Genomic DNA, 18,478 nt, shown 5'->3' on the forward strand with positions numbered 1-18,478 from the left:
CCCACAGCGCCACCCGCGTCCTCTGCCTTCTGAAAGGAGTGAGGCACACTGTCTTGCAACAACTTTGTAGATTATCTACCTGCAGCCACTGCATTGCTTCTGTTTGCTCTGTATAAACTGACTGATTGTATTTTTTGCATTGTTTACTCTCGCTAACATCCTGTCTGATATTTGAACCCTCTGCTTTGCTCATTTTCCTTCGCCTGAGCAACCACCGTGCAGGTAGATGGCAGCATATGTCTGTTTTTATACTCCTTCCCTTGTGCAGCATGAGATATCAGCATGGTAAACTTGCCTCCCCCCTGTGCTAGCTCACCTACAGGTAGAAGGCCAACTCAGAATGACATCCTTGGGGAAATGCTCTCTGTACAACCTATAGTGGAGTGTCTACTGCTTCTCCGTCTCTGGCAATGTGTGGATTTTTAGGCCTTTCCTGTGCCATTTTCTTCTTCTACGGAGCATAATTTGGAAGTGTGTGAATGTTTTTGATTCTTATCAATTCCATATGCAATGTGCCATCATTGTCCCTCTAGCTGTCCTTTCCCGCTGCACTCAAGCTGTCCCTGCAGACTGCTGGAGTGTAGTCACATTCCCTTCATGCCTTCTTGGTTGCTGTGTGCTCATTTTGCATCCTGGCCACTCTGCTTTAGAAGAAATGGAAGAAAGAGAGACTGATTTGATGCCATTGCTTACAACTTCTTTAGAACCTGGAGATCTGGGTATGCAGTATGGGCATGATAGGAGTGCAGTGTAAGCATGTAGTTATCCAGACTTAGTGGGGTCCTTGATTGAACCAATGACAAACTCTCTACTCAACCGACCATGTGAGGGGGGGGGACCGGGGGAGTGAAGAAAGGAGCGCTCAATGAGCTTTTGCTATTCCTGGCTTCTTTTTGTGATGGATTTGGCAGCTCTCTCCATCCCTCTCTCTCATCCCTGCACCTGAAGTGACTGACTTACGGAATTATGCTTGTGCGCAATTCTGACTGTGATTGCAAAACCAAGAGGTATGTAATGTGCAGCAATTATTTGAGAGATTGGAGACCTTCCGCTTATTTTTTGAGATGAGTGATTAAATATTTCATTTCCTTTTACCTTGCTGGGACTATTATTCCCTTTGTCCCTTTCCATAATGTCCATTCCTGAGAGCAGCCATGGCATTCCATGAAACCTGCCTTTGCTTGAGCTTGTTAGTATTGGGGTAGGGGACAGGATAGTTCCCTTCATTCTCAGCTCCTCCCCACCCCTTCCTCCTGGGAGCACCATTACTTTCTGCTACTAGAAATCCCTGTGCTCTCCATGTCTGTCATTTTCTGTTCTTCAGCAGATGTTTTTGCCCACACAGTCTGGCTTAGGGTGAGGAGAGCAGATTGCTGGCACACACTCATCGAAGCCATAAAGATGCAGCATCAATGTTTTCTTATCCTCACTTCCTTCTTAATGCTAAGTAACTGGATCCATGAGAGGAGCACTAGGAAGTTGATACAGCAAACCCTTTACTATTTGCCAACAGTATATTACGGATGCACAAGCATCTCTGAAGGTTTTAGCCAATTCTTTTTAATTGATGCGTGACATGGAATCTGGATGCCCTGTGGCTGCTCCCAAGCTGAGGCTGATTCCTAGTATCTACAAGTGGTGATTCCTTTGGGTGAGTTGTCTGTTCTGTTCTGGTCCTTCGGAGAAGCCCATGGAGCAAGTCAGGTCAGTTGTCTTAGCACCATGGAGAGCTCCAAGTGAGCAACTTGCACTGATAAAGTTTGAAAGTGAACTGAGAGCTTTTGAGACAGTTTTTCCAACCTGACATTCTCCTATGTTCTTCCTCCCTTTGGAGAACTAGAGTCTTTTAAGAACTCTTAACCCTCAGGCCTGAAGATGGGCACTTCTCCAGCATACACTACCCACACCATTGAGCTAGTAAGATGATGTGAGATGCATTCAATTCCTTAAGCTTGCAGGAAGGCACCCATGATGCTTTGGTTCTATGGGCCAGTGTGCTGTGGTATCAGGTTTGTTGGACTCCTGTCTGCCAAACTCTGGTTCAGTGGTACCCTGCTCACCAGCATCAAGCTCAGAGCCAGAAGCCTGCCTGACTCCTTTCTCAATGACACTATAGCTACAGACTTTGTTTTCTGGTCACTGTTGAACTCCATGGTCATGACATTATGCAGCCAACTTTTTATTTAATCCCCATTTTCTCTTCTCCCCACTTCCACCCACCACACTGCAACATCCAACTGTACTTCCATGTTTTCATTCAGCTGATGTATACACAAATGCAGAATTTACAGAAACTTAACTGGTTGGGTGTGGATTCCTCTCGTCATTCAATAGCTTTCCAATGGGTGTTTATCAGTCTCTAGTATTTGGATGCTGGAAAAGTTTGAGAATGGATAATTCAGTAACCTGTCGACTCTGTGCAACAGTGTGTGCTTTGTGTTGTGCTGTTCTTCATTAAATAAAATGGTTGTGCTTTGATCATGCAAAACCTGCTAAAGTCAAACATTAGCCTTCATTAGATAAAATGGTTGTACTTTGATCATGCAAAACCTGCTGAAGTCAAACATTCACCTTGCAGACTGAAATGCACATTCCTGGTATATGTGGGACCATTGACAACTTGATATTTGACTGAGATTCTTTTAAACGGAATGCCTTCTGGTAGACTGTGGGCAGGGGAAATCTGTCACTTTTTGTCAGCCTCCAGTTGGGTTCAGATCATTTGTCCAATTTCCAACAGTTTGGGGATTGTTTCAAACCCACCAGTTTTTGTGAGATCACCAGCTGTACCTCAAACTAGGAGTTTGTAAAGGTGGGTGTGGCTTGTTCATGGGAGAGCAGCAATTTTGGGGAGGAATCCAGCTTGCCAGATGCCGTGTGTGGGAGAGATGCTTATTTTGTTCTTGGAGAAGAACACCTACCTGCAGCAGAGTGGTAATTCTTTATTTAAGGAACCTTGTAATGCAGCACTACCTTTATCATACTTTAGCTTATCATTTTGTCATTTCTGGCTAAGTCAGGCTTTGTAGGTAAAGTTCTATGCTATTTTTGTTACTTGTTTTTCTGATTTCATGTTCTGTTTTGTGTTCCTTTTTTTAAGCTCTTTATTTACATGGCAGGGATTTTGCTGAAGTTCTTGCTTTACATGGAACATTGAGCAGAATTCAATTTTGTGATATTTCAAGCATTCCATCTACATAAACCTTTCATCTTGGCAGACAGAACAACCCCCTTTCCTTTGTACTGTTCTGAAAGTTCTCCTGATGCCCAACCAAGCCAATTGTGGGAGCATGGGTGAGGAAAAAGGAGGACAAAAGCCCCAATGTATGTATGAGCAGAAGCCCTTGATGATGTTGGAAAACCTTGGTGTTAAAAATAAGGAAATAGTGCATTCCTGGTGTTCCTCATTTGTTGTTACCATTTATCTCTACCTTCTTGGATAGAAAAATGTGTAGGGATGATAGCCACTACCATGGATTAAGCAACCTGATTAGCCTTTTCACGTCTAAAAAGTCACTCAGAGACTGGTCCAAGTGTGATCTTGGCAGGATCATTGCTTGAGACCATAATAAAGGCTGTCCTCAAATACCTCATTGTGAGGATGGCACAAAAGGCATAAGTTGCTCTCAAGACTTGGGAGAAAGTCCACTTCACTGGTTGGTAGAATGAATAGGGTGCTAGAATGAGGGACAATTGAGTATGCTTTCACTGTACTCAACTATAGAGCAGCATTCAACAGCCTCTGGTGAAAATTGTTTTGGTCTGAAATAGCTGTCTGATGTAGTGCTGTGCTGCAAGTTCCTCAAGGACTAACTGTGAAGAGTGAAAATGACATCAAAGATGTGCCAGTGGGGACTCAAAAAAATAATAATCTACATACGTAGAAAGAAATACATCCCAATTTCCACAACGCTAACTCATCTCTGGCTTCTGAATTGTGGCAAGTGTACCAGAGCCATGCTGAACTTGCTTTCACGTCAGTTGTGTTACGCTCAATAACATTTTCTTCCAAGCAACTGTTCTGCTTATGTCTGGTACCATAAGAGGTTGTTAGAAGCAGCCAATCCCAGGAGGAAACAGATAAGCTCTTCAATATTTATGGGGCAAAGATATATTCAGTAATCCCACAGGGAAGGCACAAAACAGTGGGAAGAGTGTGTGTGTGTGTGTGTGTGTGTGTGTGTGTGTTTGTTTTAACCTTTCCAGTGAGTGGAAGTGTCATTGTGGAGGAGGCTGTATGCTACTCTTCTTCCTCCATTTTTTATTGTTTTCTCTCTCTACCCCTGTTTGTGGAGCGTGTAGAACAGCTCATTTTCTTAAGCCGTCTGGGAGCTTCTTGCTAAGCCTATTTCTCGCTTTCTTTCCAGCTGGCACTTAGAACATGCTGTTAAAAATAAGCCAACTTGCACAGAAGCACATTGGCTGGCCGTCCTTAGCTGCTTCAGAATTCGACCATTGTTCCATCCTCCATTCTTATTGCTGCCAATGCTTGGCTACGGTGCCTTGCTACCTTCCTTCCTTTAAAGAAAAGGAAAAAGCCAAGTTACAATTTTATTTGCTCAGGTTGACATGTGCAATTTGGGAACCACAGCTCAGTAATGATGGGAGATGATCTTCATTGCTAGAGTGTTTGCTTTCTGATTAAGACAGAACTTGTTTGAAGATAGCAAGGCAATGCCAAGGTTTGTTATTCTGCTTAAAACATAATCCCACTCCCCCACAATTTCTTGCATACTGCTCATAATATTACAGAGTGCCCTATTATGAAAAGGAAAGGGCTCTAGCTTTTAAACCCAGAGGTGGAGAACCAGAATCCAAAACCTAGAGGTCCACAGTTTCCACATACCTGTTTCGAGTGACTGCTACATCTGTTTTTCCTTACTGCAGATAACTCTTGAGTGGAGCACATGAGGTATCCAGATATCTGCCTAAAGCAGGGAGTTCCAAGGCATAAGTGCAGCCACAGTAAAAGATCAACCCAGCAAATGAATGTAGAGGAAGAGGGCATCCACAAATGATGTTAACAGTGCAGGCAACTTGGTGTGGGAATTGCCATTCCTTTGGGCACATTGTTGTATGCGGACAGGAGTAACCGAGAGAGTGAGAGGAGGCATGAAGTGGGATATTCGCTCATGCAAGGAGTGGTGTTGGTTCATACTGGCTGGTTTTATCCCTCTACTGCCTTTTATGAAAGGGGGAATTGCTGTGCAGCAGCTGCTGCAGATTACTCTCCAAAGTCTTCTACTCCTTTTATTTGGCTTGCTGGCTCATAAAACTCATTGTGCTCTACAAGGCACAAACTGTAAATAAATAAAGAATATCACTGCCTTTTTGTCCAGACCTGAAAGGCTGTATTTCCTGAGAAACCAGCTGGAAAAGGTTGCAGGCCCAATAAATTAAAGAAATATAAGAGAAGTTCACGTGGAACCTGTCTATTTAGCAGCTTCCTTCTGATTCAGGGGCAACCCAGCCCAGCCCAGCATTATACATTCTGCTCAACTCATGGTATGCAAGTTTATGAGCTACATCACAATGAAGAGTGGTTCCTCTTGAAAAACCAGGGAGAGCTATATGCAAAAGGGCACAAGTACTTTGTTGTGTGGTTGCTGTTGGTGGTGGTGGTAGTTGTTTGTTGGGTTCTAGTTTTGCCGCCTTCTTGTTAAATTTTAAAGTGTGACATTTGGGAGCAGCTGAATGAGGAACCTTTAACTTGGCTCTTGATGAATGAACTGCAATGTCATTATGCAGAGTCTCTCTAGGAGTCTCCCAGGTGCTCCCTCCAGGTCCAGAGGCCGTTGTTATGCTCTGCATATCAGTTGCTGGGGGAGCAGCAGTGGGAGGAAGGCAGCTACTGCCTTTTATGTCCAGCTTGTGGACATCTGGCTGGCTGCTTTGGAAAATAGGATGCTGGACTCGATGGTCTGATCAGTGAGGTTCTTATTTTGTTGCCAAGTGTCACCTGTGTTTGAAAGATCTGAGAATCGGTTGGCGTGCTGTAGCTGAGCTGTGGAGGCTTCTTTAATTGCTCTTTTTGGTAGCTGTTAAGCAGTTGCTCTGTGGGGTTTGGCATCTAAAAGACTGACCATCCAATCAAGCGAGAAGCTTTCTTCCATACAAACTTGCATCCTCTCACAGTCCTCAGTTCCTGCTGGAAGAAATGCCTTAATATTTCCCCTTCTCCTCACATTTTGTTAATTGTTTCATCTGAGATAGCGAGTATAATCCTTTAGAACTGCCTCAGAGATATATAACCATAGTGTTGACTGTAATAGCTTTCTTGGTAATATGAATGGTTCATGAGAGTGGATGGGGAATGGATTATTTTGAACCATTTCAGAGGTTTCTAGGCATAATAGCAGCAGTAACACTGCATAGTTTGATCTAATTCCCATCAGCCTTACTCATGCACATTTATTCTCCAGGGCAGAATCACATAAATACTTAAAGCACCCACAGCACATGCCTATAAAGATCTTCCTTTAAATCCTTCAGTGAATCACACTCCAATGCTCCTTGTTGCTTATCACTTGCTTTTTCCTGATATTTAACCCATATTCCATCTTTGGATGATTGGGCCAATTTCTTCTTCTCCTTCCCTCCATCCAAGTAGCTCTTCATTTTGAATACTGCTGGCATTCCTGCACAGAATCCTTGTGCCATTTGTGTTTTTTTAGGCTAAACACATGCTCGGCCACATGCCTTCTGCACCTGTTCTCATCCTTGCAACATTTCAGCATTTTTAATTTGTGAGAAGTACTGTATTTTTTAACTGAGGTGTATAGAGCTTGCTACTTGCTCCAGTAATTCTTGTGAGTGCTAAGCGGCAGTAATGAATGCCCAGTGCAGTAGCAGCTCATGGAGAGATGGGAATCTTTGGCCTTATTTAGGATGAGGTGATCAATGGCTGCTAGCCACAATGGCTATGTTCTACCACCACTATCTGAGGCTGCATGCCTCTGAATGCCAGTTGCTGTGAATTATAAGTGAAGATCCTGCCTGTTGGTTTCCCAAAGGCAGTGGTTGTCCACCGTGAGAGTGGGATGCTGGGCTAAATGGACATTTGGCCTGATCCAGGAGGACTCTTCTTGTGTTCTTATGTCCTCATAGCCCTATAAATCTGCCCCCTACTTACATGCTAGGAAATAAGTTCTTCTGTGCATTACTATATGGCTCTTCCTACAGAGACTTATTTGGCATCATTGCTACAGTCCCCGAGGCTGCATCTCACCCTTCTTCCCTACCTGCCCCCTGCTTCTTGCAGCTTCCTGCATGTACAACTCTATTGGAAGGGTAGAGGTTTAGCCCAAGCTATGACTTTTAGTTGTTCAGCTAGGCCATTTTTTTAATGCAGATATTGCAGGGGTCTTGAGGACCACCAAACTGTGATCATGATGTGGCGGCATCATAGTATCATAGCAGAAAGTTGATAGGAACAGTTCACATAATACTTGAAAATTAAGAATTGGAAAATTGGGGAAGTGGTCTTTAAGGGGGACACAAAAAACCTATTGGGGGCAGATGTGACTCATGCTTTAGGCACCCCTGATTTACCTATGCTATGTTCAGAGCATAACAGAAGTTTCTTTGCATCAGAGCTAGAAGTTACAAGGCTTTGGCTTCTGCTCATTTGTCTAAAAGGCAACACAGAAAGTGTAAGTACTTCAGAAGCTTAGTGAAAAGCTTGTGGCACATTTAAGAGGTATTTAGTGATGCTTCTGTGTTGTGTGTGATCTGTGATTAGAAAGATAAAAGCCACAGGGTAGGGAGAGTGGTCTTTTGTAATACCATCCTCGGCAGCAGTCTTGTGTATTAGTGGCAATTTGGCTGGCCACAGGTGCATCTTCTGCATTCTTTAAATTGCTGCATGTATTGCTTAGCACAGAGCCCCTTCCACGAGGGAATGGAAAGGGATCTAGAGAAGTGCGAGCTATTCCTCCTTCTGATCCTTCTCCCATCGAGGGTGACCTTAGTCGCTCTGTCAACAAGCCAGCAGGGCTTGAAGAGCTTTTATTTTCATACAAGTTCAGGAAATCCTGGCTGATGACTCTGGCTTGGTTCACATTACCATGACCCGGTGGAGTTATTCTATCCCAGTTCACATTCTCCTGAAATCTCAGTGTATCACCAACATAAGACTTAGTTGTCCAAGAGGCTTTTGGAACTAACTGCTTTGCATGAGGTGTCGGGGGGGGGAGGCGAGGTATAAATAAATATATTATAATGATGATGATGGTAATGTGGCTCATCATTGATATGAAACCATTGGGGGAAGTTTTAGGGGGATTTGGGATGGAGTGTCATTAATGTGCTGATGAGCTGATGACCCCCAACTCTTAATTACTCTTCCCATAATTCTCCTTTTTCTCTAAATTGTGAGTGCTGCTGGCAGAAGTTTAAAACTGATGTCCTGAGTTGGTATTGGGCTGGTTGAAAGCAAATAAGCTGAAAAGCAATTCAGATATGACTGAGTCACTGTTTGCGGGTGGTCCAACTCTCATAAGGGCAGATATTCAAAGAGTTCTGGGTGGGCTGGAACACCCCTTGCAGCTTGCAGGATGATGTTAAATCCAGGTCTCACTTTGGATGTCCTGGTAGCATCTGTGGCATGAAGTGCTTTTCACTAGTTTAGGTTGGCTCCTTGCCAATGGAACCAGCCACCTTTATTCAGGTTACTGCGATGCATGGTGTGTGGGGCTGCTTTAGAAAACCATTCAGAAACCTCAGCTGACACAGAAAACACAGTTAACAGCTTGCCTGGTTGCTGTAAGATGGCAAATGGAACATTTGTTGTCTGTACTTGAGTCATCTTTTAAGAGCGGGCTAACTAAAACACTGCTGAGGCATATCATTGCAAGAGGACACTCTGACCGCACAGGTCATCTTGGAGGGAAAAACATTCTGCTAGTGACAGTGTATAGGCAGAATAAACATAATGTTGTGCAGTCTTCTTAATAAGTTATCAGCGGCCTGAGCATGGTGCAGTGCCGAGGTAATGGTGACATGCTAAAGTCACAGTGACTCTGTAGTCTTGTTAATAAATTATTTAAAAAATTATCTGCATAGTGAGGGCGAAACCATAATTTATAAGTGACATGGATGGAGGAATTGAGGGGATGCTTCTCAAATTTGCAGATGACACTAATCTGGGAGGGGTAGCTAATGCCGCAGAAGACCTAATTGGGATTTAAAATGGCCTTAACAGATTGGAGACCTGGGTCCAAACTAACAAAATGAATTTCAATAGGGACAAATGTAAGGTTCTGCACTTAGGCAGAAAGAACGAGGTACACAACTACAAGATGGGGGACACTTGGCTTACTAGCAGTACATGTGAAAAGGATCTAGTGGTCTTAGTGGAGCAAAGTTTAACAAAGCAACAGTATGATGCAGCAGCAAAAAAAAGCTAACGCTATTCTAGGCTGGAGCAACAGAAGTATGGTGTCCAGGTCAAGGGAAGTAATAGTACCACTCTATTCTGCCTTGTTCAGGCCACTCCTGGAATGCTGTGTCAAATTCTGGGCACCACCATTTAAGAAGGATGTTGACAAGCTGGAATGTGTGCAGAGGAAGGGCAACCAAGATGATCAAGGGTCTGGAAACTAAGCTTTATGAGGAAAAGTTGAGGGAGCTGGGTATGTTTAGCCTGGAAAAAAGGAGACTGAGAAGAGCTATGATAGCTGTCTTCAAATATCTCAAGGACCGTCACATGGAAGAGGAAGCATGCTTGTTTTTCTCCTGCTCTGGAGGTTAGGACTCAACGGCCAATGGCTTCAAGTTGCAAGAAAGAAGATTCCGACTAAACATTTGGAAAAACTTTCTGACAGTAAGATCTGTTCAGCAGTAGAACAGACTCCCATGAGAGGTAGTGGACTCTCCTTCCTTGGAGGTTTTTAAGCAGAGGTTGGATGGCCATCTGTCATGGATGTTTTAGCTGAGATTCCTGCATTGCAGGGGGTTAGACTAGATGAACCTTCCAATTCTATGATTTTATTGATACAGCTAGCTGCTTTTCTAGACATTCTGCCTCACAATACAGTATCAGCATGTAAGACCTGGGTGTGTCAAGATAGATTATCTGGAGGAGGGAAGATGCCATGCTTACACTGTTACCTTCTGGGAGAGTCATTTATCTTGCTAACTGTATTGCATTGCAGATCAATTTCACAAACAAATTTTACTGCTTGGCACAGTGTCAGCTATATGTTCCACATGACCTTATTAGCACCTTCATTTCATACTGGTAACTCTTTCACTAGTTTCAGTTGTGGGATGGGAGACATTCACATTAGTGTGGGGGAGCAAAAACAACAGATCCTTGTGACACCTTAAAGACTAACCCATTTATTATGGCATAATATTTCACAGACTACATTCCACTACATCTGATACGTGAAATGTTATTGTCTGTGTGTGCATGCACATGCTCACACACATGCATATATGGTTGGCGATGACGATTGTAATCAGTGAAGTCCACTCAGAGAGATGTGTGCATGTGCGTTACGTGAACTGCAACTCCTTCCTCTGTTCTCCCTGCTTAGGCAGCCCACCCTATCTCTGAACAGCCGGTGCTGATGCAACCTTTTTGAGATACATTAATATGTGGTGATGCTGTCATTCCGCAAACATGGTCCCCATCTGCATGGGCATCACTGTGAATGCTAATTGTGTTGGCTTGTTAAGCACGAAGTCACAAGGAAGCAAAGCATGAACAGTTCTGGGTTCATGCGGCTGCCTTATTAGCTGCAAGGCTGCGGGCGCTCAGCATTTAACGTGATCAAGTTTCTCTTTTTATATAAGTGTTCTTGTTAGGGATGCATGACGGACTCTGTGTCTGCTGGCAAGCTTTCTAGCCACAGTTTCCAATAGGAAGCTATGCAGAAGGAACTGAGATTGAAGCACAGCCTAGACTCTAGAGCAGTGATGACCAGACTTGGGACTACAATTCCTATCATCCCTGACCACTGGTCCTGTTAGCTTGGGGTGATGGGAGTTGTAGTCCCAAAACAGCTGGAGTGCCAAGTTTGGCCATCACTGATCTAGAGTAACGTGCTAACGTGTGTGTTTTGTGTGTGTGTGTGTTTTCCGGTGGAGAAGGATTTCTGTTGTGTGACTCAGGGTGATGCTGGGAAAACTCTTAACAAAGGCTACCTGGGCTCTGACTTGATTCACACACACATTTGTTGCTTGATGACTGCAACCTCAAATCTTGGCTTGCATATATGAATGAGCCATCGCAGATAAAATGCTTCATGGAACTTTCACATTCCGTCACTTTGCTTTACCTTGAGTACAATGTATTTGGTTTACAGTCTCCTCATTTCGCCCTCTGAATTTCTGCAGAAGCATGCCTTGTTGATGAAATTCAGAGGTCTAGAAATTTTCTAATTCATTAAATCTCTGCACTCTGCCCCCCAACCCCTGCCAAGTACCGTACTTTTCTGTGTATAACACGCTCCTGTGTATAAGACACCCCCTATTTGGGGGGACTCCAAATTAAGAAAATGGGGGGAGATTGCCCGGAGTTGTTGAGCTTAGCTTTTTTTAGGGGGGGTTGTTGAAAATCGCTCACCTGACTGTCCTACGCTGCCACTCGCACGCGTCACACCAATTGTCTGTCCCCTCACCGGCAGACACCAATCATCGCTCGTCCAATTGACAAAGAGACACACAATCACGAACAGCCATTGCCACAGCCACCAATAACATGCCCGATAGCCGCTGACAATCTCCTGCTCATGGAAGCAACCAATCCCACGGCCCCCCTATGTACTAGCTGTGTATAATACAACCCCAAATTTTAAACGTCCTATTTTAATTTTTAAAAAACCTTGTCTTATACACAGAAAAGTACAGTAAATAGAGCAATCCTTTGCTATGTGATGTATCAGAATCATGCATCTTTTTTTGAAGTACTAATAATTGGCTCTTATCCTGGGGTAATAGTGCCTAATGTAACCAATTGGTTGAGGCAGTGGGAGGAGGACGGGGGTAGAAAGTTCATCTAATAGATGCGAATTTGGCAAACATCAATATATAGCACTTCTATTTGAAGAAAGGGAGCCTACACATCACAGCTGTTAGAGACAGAACTGACATAAGGTGTTTAGAAAGCTTTCAGATGGGTAAAGGATCTGCAGTGAAATATGAGTTTTGAAGCCTTTAGATTTTATGGTTTCGCTATGAAGATCAAACTGCTGTAAAGCTAAAGGAGAAAGATCTGTTCGGGAGGAAAGTACGATGGGTATACGTGGTCTAGAGACAAAAAAAGATGAAGAGGGAAGAAAGCAGAGTGGGTGGTTACTAAAAAGAGATGAAGGTTCAACTATTATGTAGATACCAAAGGAAGGGAAAAGAAATAAGGTGGGAGTAGCTATAAATTTAAGGGACGCGGGTGGCGCTGTGGTCTAAACCACAGAGCCTAGGGCTTGCCGATTGGAAGGTTGGCGGTTCGAACCCCCGCGGCGGGGTGAGCTCCCATTGCTTGGTTCAGCTCCTGCCAACCAAGCAGTTCGAAAGCACGTCAAAGTGCAAGTAGATAAATAGGTACCGCTCCCGCAGGAAGGTAAACGGCGTTTCCGTGCGCTGCTCTGGTTCGCCAGAAGCGGCTTAGTCATGCTGGCCACATGACCTGGATGCTGTCTGCGGACAAATTCCGGCTCCCTCGGCCTGCAAAGCGAGATGAGTGCACAACCCCAGAGTCATCCGCGACAGGACTGAACGTTCAGGGGTATCTTTACCTTTACCTAGCTATAAATTAGATATTAGCTAAAACCATCCTGACGGATAATGGGTTGAAACGGTTATGATTTAGATTGGGTAGCACAAGGATGATGTTGGTTTTAGCGCTTTGTTAAGGGAACGGCTTGAGGTATATGCCCGAGTCAGGGATGCTAGGCTGATTTATGTACAAGTACAACAAAAAGCCGCACTTAGCTGCGGTTTGCCATATGGTAGTTTTATTTACATTTGAGGAATGCATTATACACAAGGCAAAGGAGTACAAACGTTCGATCAGTGTACTATTATATTGAAAAGGGTCGTTTCTGTGTTAGGAACTCATTGGTCCCCCCCCCTTTTAAAGCAAGTTTCATGGATCTATAATGCAGCCATATTTAACATTATGGTCACCTGTCTTGAAAAGGATACTGTAGTACTGGAGAAAGTGCTGAAAGGGGATATTCAAATGACCTGGGGGTGAAGGCAGAATGTATTAATTATGAACAACGGTTTAGGAATTTGGGAGGGTGGGGTGTTTTCATTTTAATTTGGTGGGTGAGGAATATGACTCCAGAATGTAGGAAGAGCCTTGCTAGATCAGACTCAATGCTCATTTAGTCGGGCATGCTGTTTTCAATAACAAAGATTAAGTGGTTATAGTACACCATGATGTCTAAAATTCACTCAAGGCAGCTTACACAATAACAGATAAAAAATACAATTCCATTTATGACGAAGTAGAATACATTTTTTTAAAACCACATCCCGTCAAATAAGAACATTAATGAAACCATTAATAAACAGACAACCAGCTCAAAGATAAAACTCATCCCCCCACACACAAAGGTTTCTCTGTCTTGAATTACATTTTCCTTCTTTTCTCTCTCTCTTTAGGGCTGAAAAAACAGAAGTCCTAAATGAAGATCTCTTGCAGGTACAGTGTTTATCTTTCTGACATCTTCTGCAATCATTTGATATTGTACACTACTCCATGCGCAAAATACAAAACTAAACGTTGAAGAGGCCGGTTTATCAGGGGCTATCCTCTAATAGGAAATGAAATCAGCATGCTTAACATGAAGTTGGTAATAACAAAATTGGATGTATGAGAAATCTATCCATCAAGTCTCCACAATGAACGTTGGAGGATTGTGGAATGCAGTCTCACTGGCAGCCTCTGAAGGTCAAAAAATTTCTCTTGCTTACACCAACGACCAAGTAGATCCAGTTTCAAAGAAGTCTCAAGCTGTAGCACCTCCATATTGACTTAGAAAATAGCATGAATGGGGGGGGGGGTGATCTCTTTCAGAATTCTATAGTAGCATATATATGTAGAGAGGATACTAAATATAATATGTGCCTCATCAGCAGAACAGTTGCCTTGTGTTCATTTGTGTTCCTTTGGTGGTGAGAGAGGTTGGGGTTGGCCTAGGGTGTGGTTGTTCATTTGTGATTGGCTGTGTTGAACTTTGTTTTCGTGTGTGAGTGGGGTGGGCGTTTTGGAGTGAACAGCAAAGAACCTACACAAGCAACGTTGACACCAAACCCTACATACAGTAAGTAAAATAGTAACACCGTTGCCTGACCCCACCCCCACCCATCTTTCCCCCTCTCCACCTCTTTCCCCCTTTTCTTCCCAAAGTCTCAACAAATGAAACTGATTTGTAAAAATGTTACATGGGGGGGGGATACAAGAGAGACATTGCAAACACTTTTGTAAAACAAGAAAATCTTTAATGAAATAAAAACTAACCTCTCTCCCCCCCCCCAAAAAAAAAAACCAGTTGCCTTTTGTGACTAGCTTTCAAACAGGTGGTCAATGACTTTTTACAGGGCAGGTAGTCTCTAGTCACTCTTCATTTTTAATAAGGAAAGTTTGGGGCAACTTCTGAATATAACTTTTCACTGAAGTCAAGGATATTTTGCACTAAAAGTTGGCTCGCAATTGATCACTGGAGACATTGCATACAGCTCAACAATCCAAGTCTAAGTTACTAAATAAAAATGCAGAATCTCTTTGAAATGTGAAACTTGAGAACCTAAACGTGAAAACCTAATACCACCGTCCCTTTCACATTTCAAAGGGATTCTACATTTTTATTTAGTATCTTTGACTTGGACTGTTGAGCTGTATGCAATGTCTCCAGTGAGCAAGTAAGAACCAAAGAGCCAGCTCCCAGTTCCTGGATGTGAGCATCTGCCAGTTTATTTTATTTTATTTTAAAGTCTCAGTAGCAGTCTCTGACATCTTCTCTTTCCAGGCCCCCAAATCAATCCTGGGAGACCTAAAGGGGTCCCACTACCATTTTTGCTAGAGTGCATGCCAGATGAGCTGTCCATGCCTATTTTCAGAAGATATATCTCCCCTTATGAGATCAGCCAGATAATTATGCCATTTTCCAAAACTGACTAGTCTCTAGAAGCCAGTCAATTACAGGAGGTATTTCAACAGTGGCTTCAGGTAGCTAGCTACATTCTTCATTTGAACATTCACTTTCGGGTTGCCTCCATAATTCCAAGCCTTTATTTTGCAGTTGTCCTTTTAGCATCTCATTACATTGCTTCCTTTCTTAATACAGACACAGTTACTTATCCACCATATCTCCATTCATTCCTAAAATAGGAATCACAACATTTTATTCTACTTAAGTTCCAGCTTTTGTTTCAGGATATTAAATTAAAATCAACGCTAAAACAGTTGTTTCTCCTCTCTCAAACTTTTAACCGCAGTGGTTTGTCTGTAAATTACCAAAATGGGATTAGAATGGGTAAACACACTTATTTTTGGATTACTAATTCACTTCCATAGCTAGAGAGTGGTGTTTGGGCTTGGTAAACCAAAGATGGTACAAACCAAACATTGTACTAAGTGCATCATTCCTGAATGCTGAAGTAACATAGGAAGTGACTGAGGATGCCAAAGTTCAGATTTTGCTGGCATCTTGAGTGCCATTTCCTGCATTTCTGAGGATGCTCAAGTAATCAAGGAAGACTGGGAAGTATAGTTTTCTTGAATACTCAGACACTCAAAAGTGCCCCTCGAGCATTTTGGAAAACTATATTTCTTGGAGATCCTTTTGCCTGGGATGTAGTTTCCAGATTGCCTGGCATCTCTGCTATCACAGCTTATGGGCCTGGTTTTTATTTTATGTTACTTGTAACTTTTTAATTTAAACTCTGGTGAAATCATATCCAACTCAGAGTACCCTTCTTTGTAACTTCATTTCGGAGCCTGATTCAGAGTGCTCACTTTGACATTTGAGTTCTTTCATGACTTGGGGCCAAAGTGTCTGAATAACCATCTCTTCCCATATGCACCTAAACGTGCCCTGTGGTCATCAATGTGGGCTTTTCACCAGGTTTTTCTGCTAGTTGGAATATTGTGTAGTAGCAACAGGAAACAGGTCCTCCTCAGCAATAACCTCACATTTAGATCATAGAATCATAGAATCATAGAGTTGGAAGAGACCACAAGGGCCATCGAGTCCAACCCCCTGCCAAGCAGGAAACACCATCAGAGCACTCCTGACATATAGTTGTCAAGCCTCTGCTTAAAGACCTCCAAAGAAGGAGACTCCACCACACTCCTTGGCAGCAAATTCCACTGTCGAACAGCTCTTACTGTCAGGAAGTTCTTCCTAATGTTTAGGTGGAATCTTCTTTCTTGTAGTTTGGATCCATTGCTCCGTGTCCGCTTCTCTGGAGCAGCAGAAAACAACCTTTCTCCCTCCTCTATATGACATCCTTTTATATATTTGAACATGGCTATCATATCACCCCTTAACCTCCTCTTCTCCAGGCTAAACATGCCCAGCTCCCTTAGCCGTTCCTCATAAATGCCTGCCTTGTGGCATCAGGCAACTAACTTTTCATTCTCACAGATTTTATTAAACCCTCTGTTATGTGGTCTTTTAATGTGTCTGTTTTACTTTCTGGAGACTTTTAAGGTCTGTAGTACCTCCTGCTTGGTATAATCTTTTAGCTTTCTGCCTTGTGTTTGCAATGATGGTTATCTTGGTGTTTTTGAATTGCATTATCTTAATTTGCTTTAAATACTTGTGTACTTCACCCTGAAAATGATAGTTGTTGGGTGGCTAAGAAAAGAGCCAGGAAATAAATAATTTGTGAAGTCTGATAATGTTAATCAACTATTTATTGTGTCATTTGTTCCTTAATTGTCATATAGTCCAGCGTGTTAAAATTGGCTGCTGATGAATGGAGTATGCAATTGGACACGTTAAGGGGACCCAGAGGGCAGGGCCTATGTGAACTGAATTGTTTCTCTCTCTATGTCCAGATAGTTGAGGGTTGAGGACAAGCACCTCTGATGTGATGCCTTCTTGTTGTGTTCATCCCCAGGTGGAGAAGCGTTTGGAGTTGGTGAAGCAGGTCTCCCACAGCACACACAAGAAACTGACAGCGTGTCTTCAGGGTCAGCAGGGATCGGATTCTGATAAGCGCTCGGTGAGAGATTCCAGCACCCACCAGACAACAGAGCTGGGTTCATGTCTCTACGTGTTTCACATGGAGAAGAGGCAGGAGGGAGGGAATCAGGCTGAGAAGACAGCACAGCTAGCTTTCCTCCCCTCCTGTGTGTAAATTGTATGTGAGCATAAGAGTTAGTAAACCAGGGGTTCGTGGGGTTTTTTTTATAAACAAATAATATTGTTTGGAAATAGTGTCATTTTCTGGGAATGAAGTGGGCTCAAACTGTGATGTGATGGATTTAAAAACAAACCCTAAATTTATACAGCAGTTGCTTTTGTTGCAGAAGAAATTGCCTTTGACATCGCTAGCCCAATGCTTGATGGAAGGTTCTGCTATTCTAGGGGACGACTCCCTGCTTGGGTAAGATTCTTCCCATTCAAAATACCCACCTATTGGGCAAGATACAGCTCTCTCTCTCTCTCTTTTTTAATCTGTTCCAGTCACAATAATGTTCCTCAGCTGAAAGGCCACTTCAGTAGGAAACATGTTGGTGGATTTATTTAAAATATTTATACCCTGCCCTTTCCTTTATAAAACATTTAAGGCAGCTCACAAACAAGAACTGTAAAATGCATTAAAAATAAAAGGATCGCAAGTCTAGCATTGTAATGAAAAATCCTTTTGCCTGAACCAATTTTAATAGCTTCTTGCTACTTTTCAATTGCCACCCCCTTTTCCAACCAACCTTTTTCAGGTTGGGTCTCCTCAGTCTTATTTCATGTGCTTTAAACATTTAGAGACACTGTTTCATGTAAAATAGCAAGGCGGTTTATAGCATAAATCAATACGAAGGACAATAAAAAGATACTAGGTGTTGCCTCTGCCATGGCACCTTTGCAGGATGCAGCAATAAGTTGTCGTTTCACACCAGCCTGTTTTATTACAAATAAACCAAAGCATGTTAGTGGAACGACATAGAACCATTTTGTGCCTCAGGTGATATAGAAGCCTCTTGGCCTGCTGCCTTACAGAGCCTGTATGATTAGTGCTTAAGATCCTCTGCCTGCCACACATCATCTGTCTCAGGCCCATGACCATCTCTGTACCTCTCTCTGTCTGTCTCTCTTGTTCGCCTTCCCATCTCTGTTGCTTGCCGTACCACTTCAGTGTGATTATCTGTTTTCATGCCCTGCAGGAAGATGCTGAAGTTATGTGGGGAAGCAGAGGACAAGCTTTCTCAAGAGCTCATCCACTTTGAGCTGGAAGTTGAGCGGGATGTGATCGAGCCTCTCTTTGTATTGGCTGAGGTGAGAAAAAACACAAGCAGTGG

The 18,478-nt window shown here is 43.0% G+C and overlaps 1 protein-coding gene across 10 annotated transcripts in view; it reads left to right on the forward strand.

The window, feature by feature from the left end:
• ARHGAP44 (Rho GTPase activating protein 44) overlaps positions 1–18,478 on the forward strand; it is a 90,322-nt gene that overhangs the window by 36,413 nt on the left and 35,431 nt on the right. For 8 of the 10 annotated variants that reach the window (XM_082213822.1, XM_082213823.1, XM_082213819.1 and 5 more), the window contains exons 2-5: positions 13,615–13,654; positions 17,080–17,184; positions 17,492–17,568; positions 18,344–18,455. In XM_082213822.1, the coding sequence (XP_082069948.1) occupies positions 13,615–13,654; positions 17,080–17,184; positions 17,492–17,568; positions 18,344–18,455 (334 nt within the window). Of the gene's footprint in view, positions 1–13,614; positions 13,655–17,079; positions 17,185–17,491; positions 17,569–18,343; positions 18,456–18,478 lie in introns of those variants that run through there. The other 2 variants (XM_082213817.1, XM_082213821.1) reach the window with 2 other exon arrangements.

This window comes from Podarcis vaucheri (assembly GCF_965113315.1).
Source record: "Podarcis vaucheri genome assembly, chromosome: 2".
Lineage (NCBI taxonomy): Eukaryota > Metazoa > Chordata > Lepidosauria > Squamata > Lacertidae > Podarcis > Podarcis vaucheri.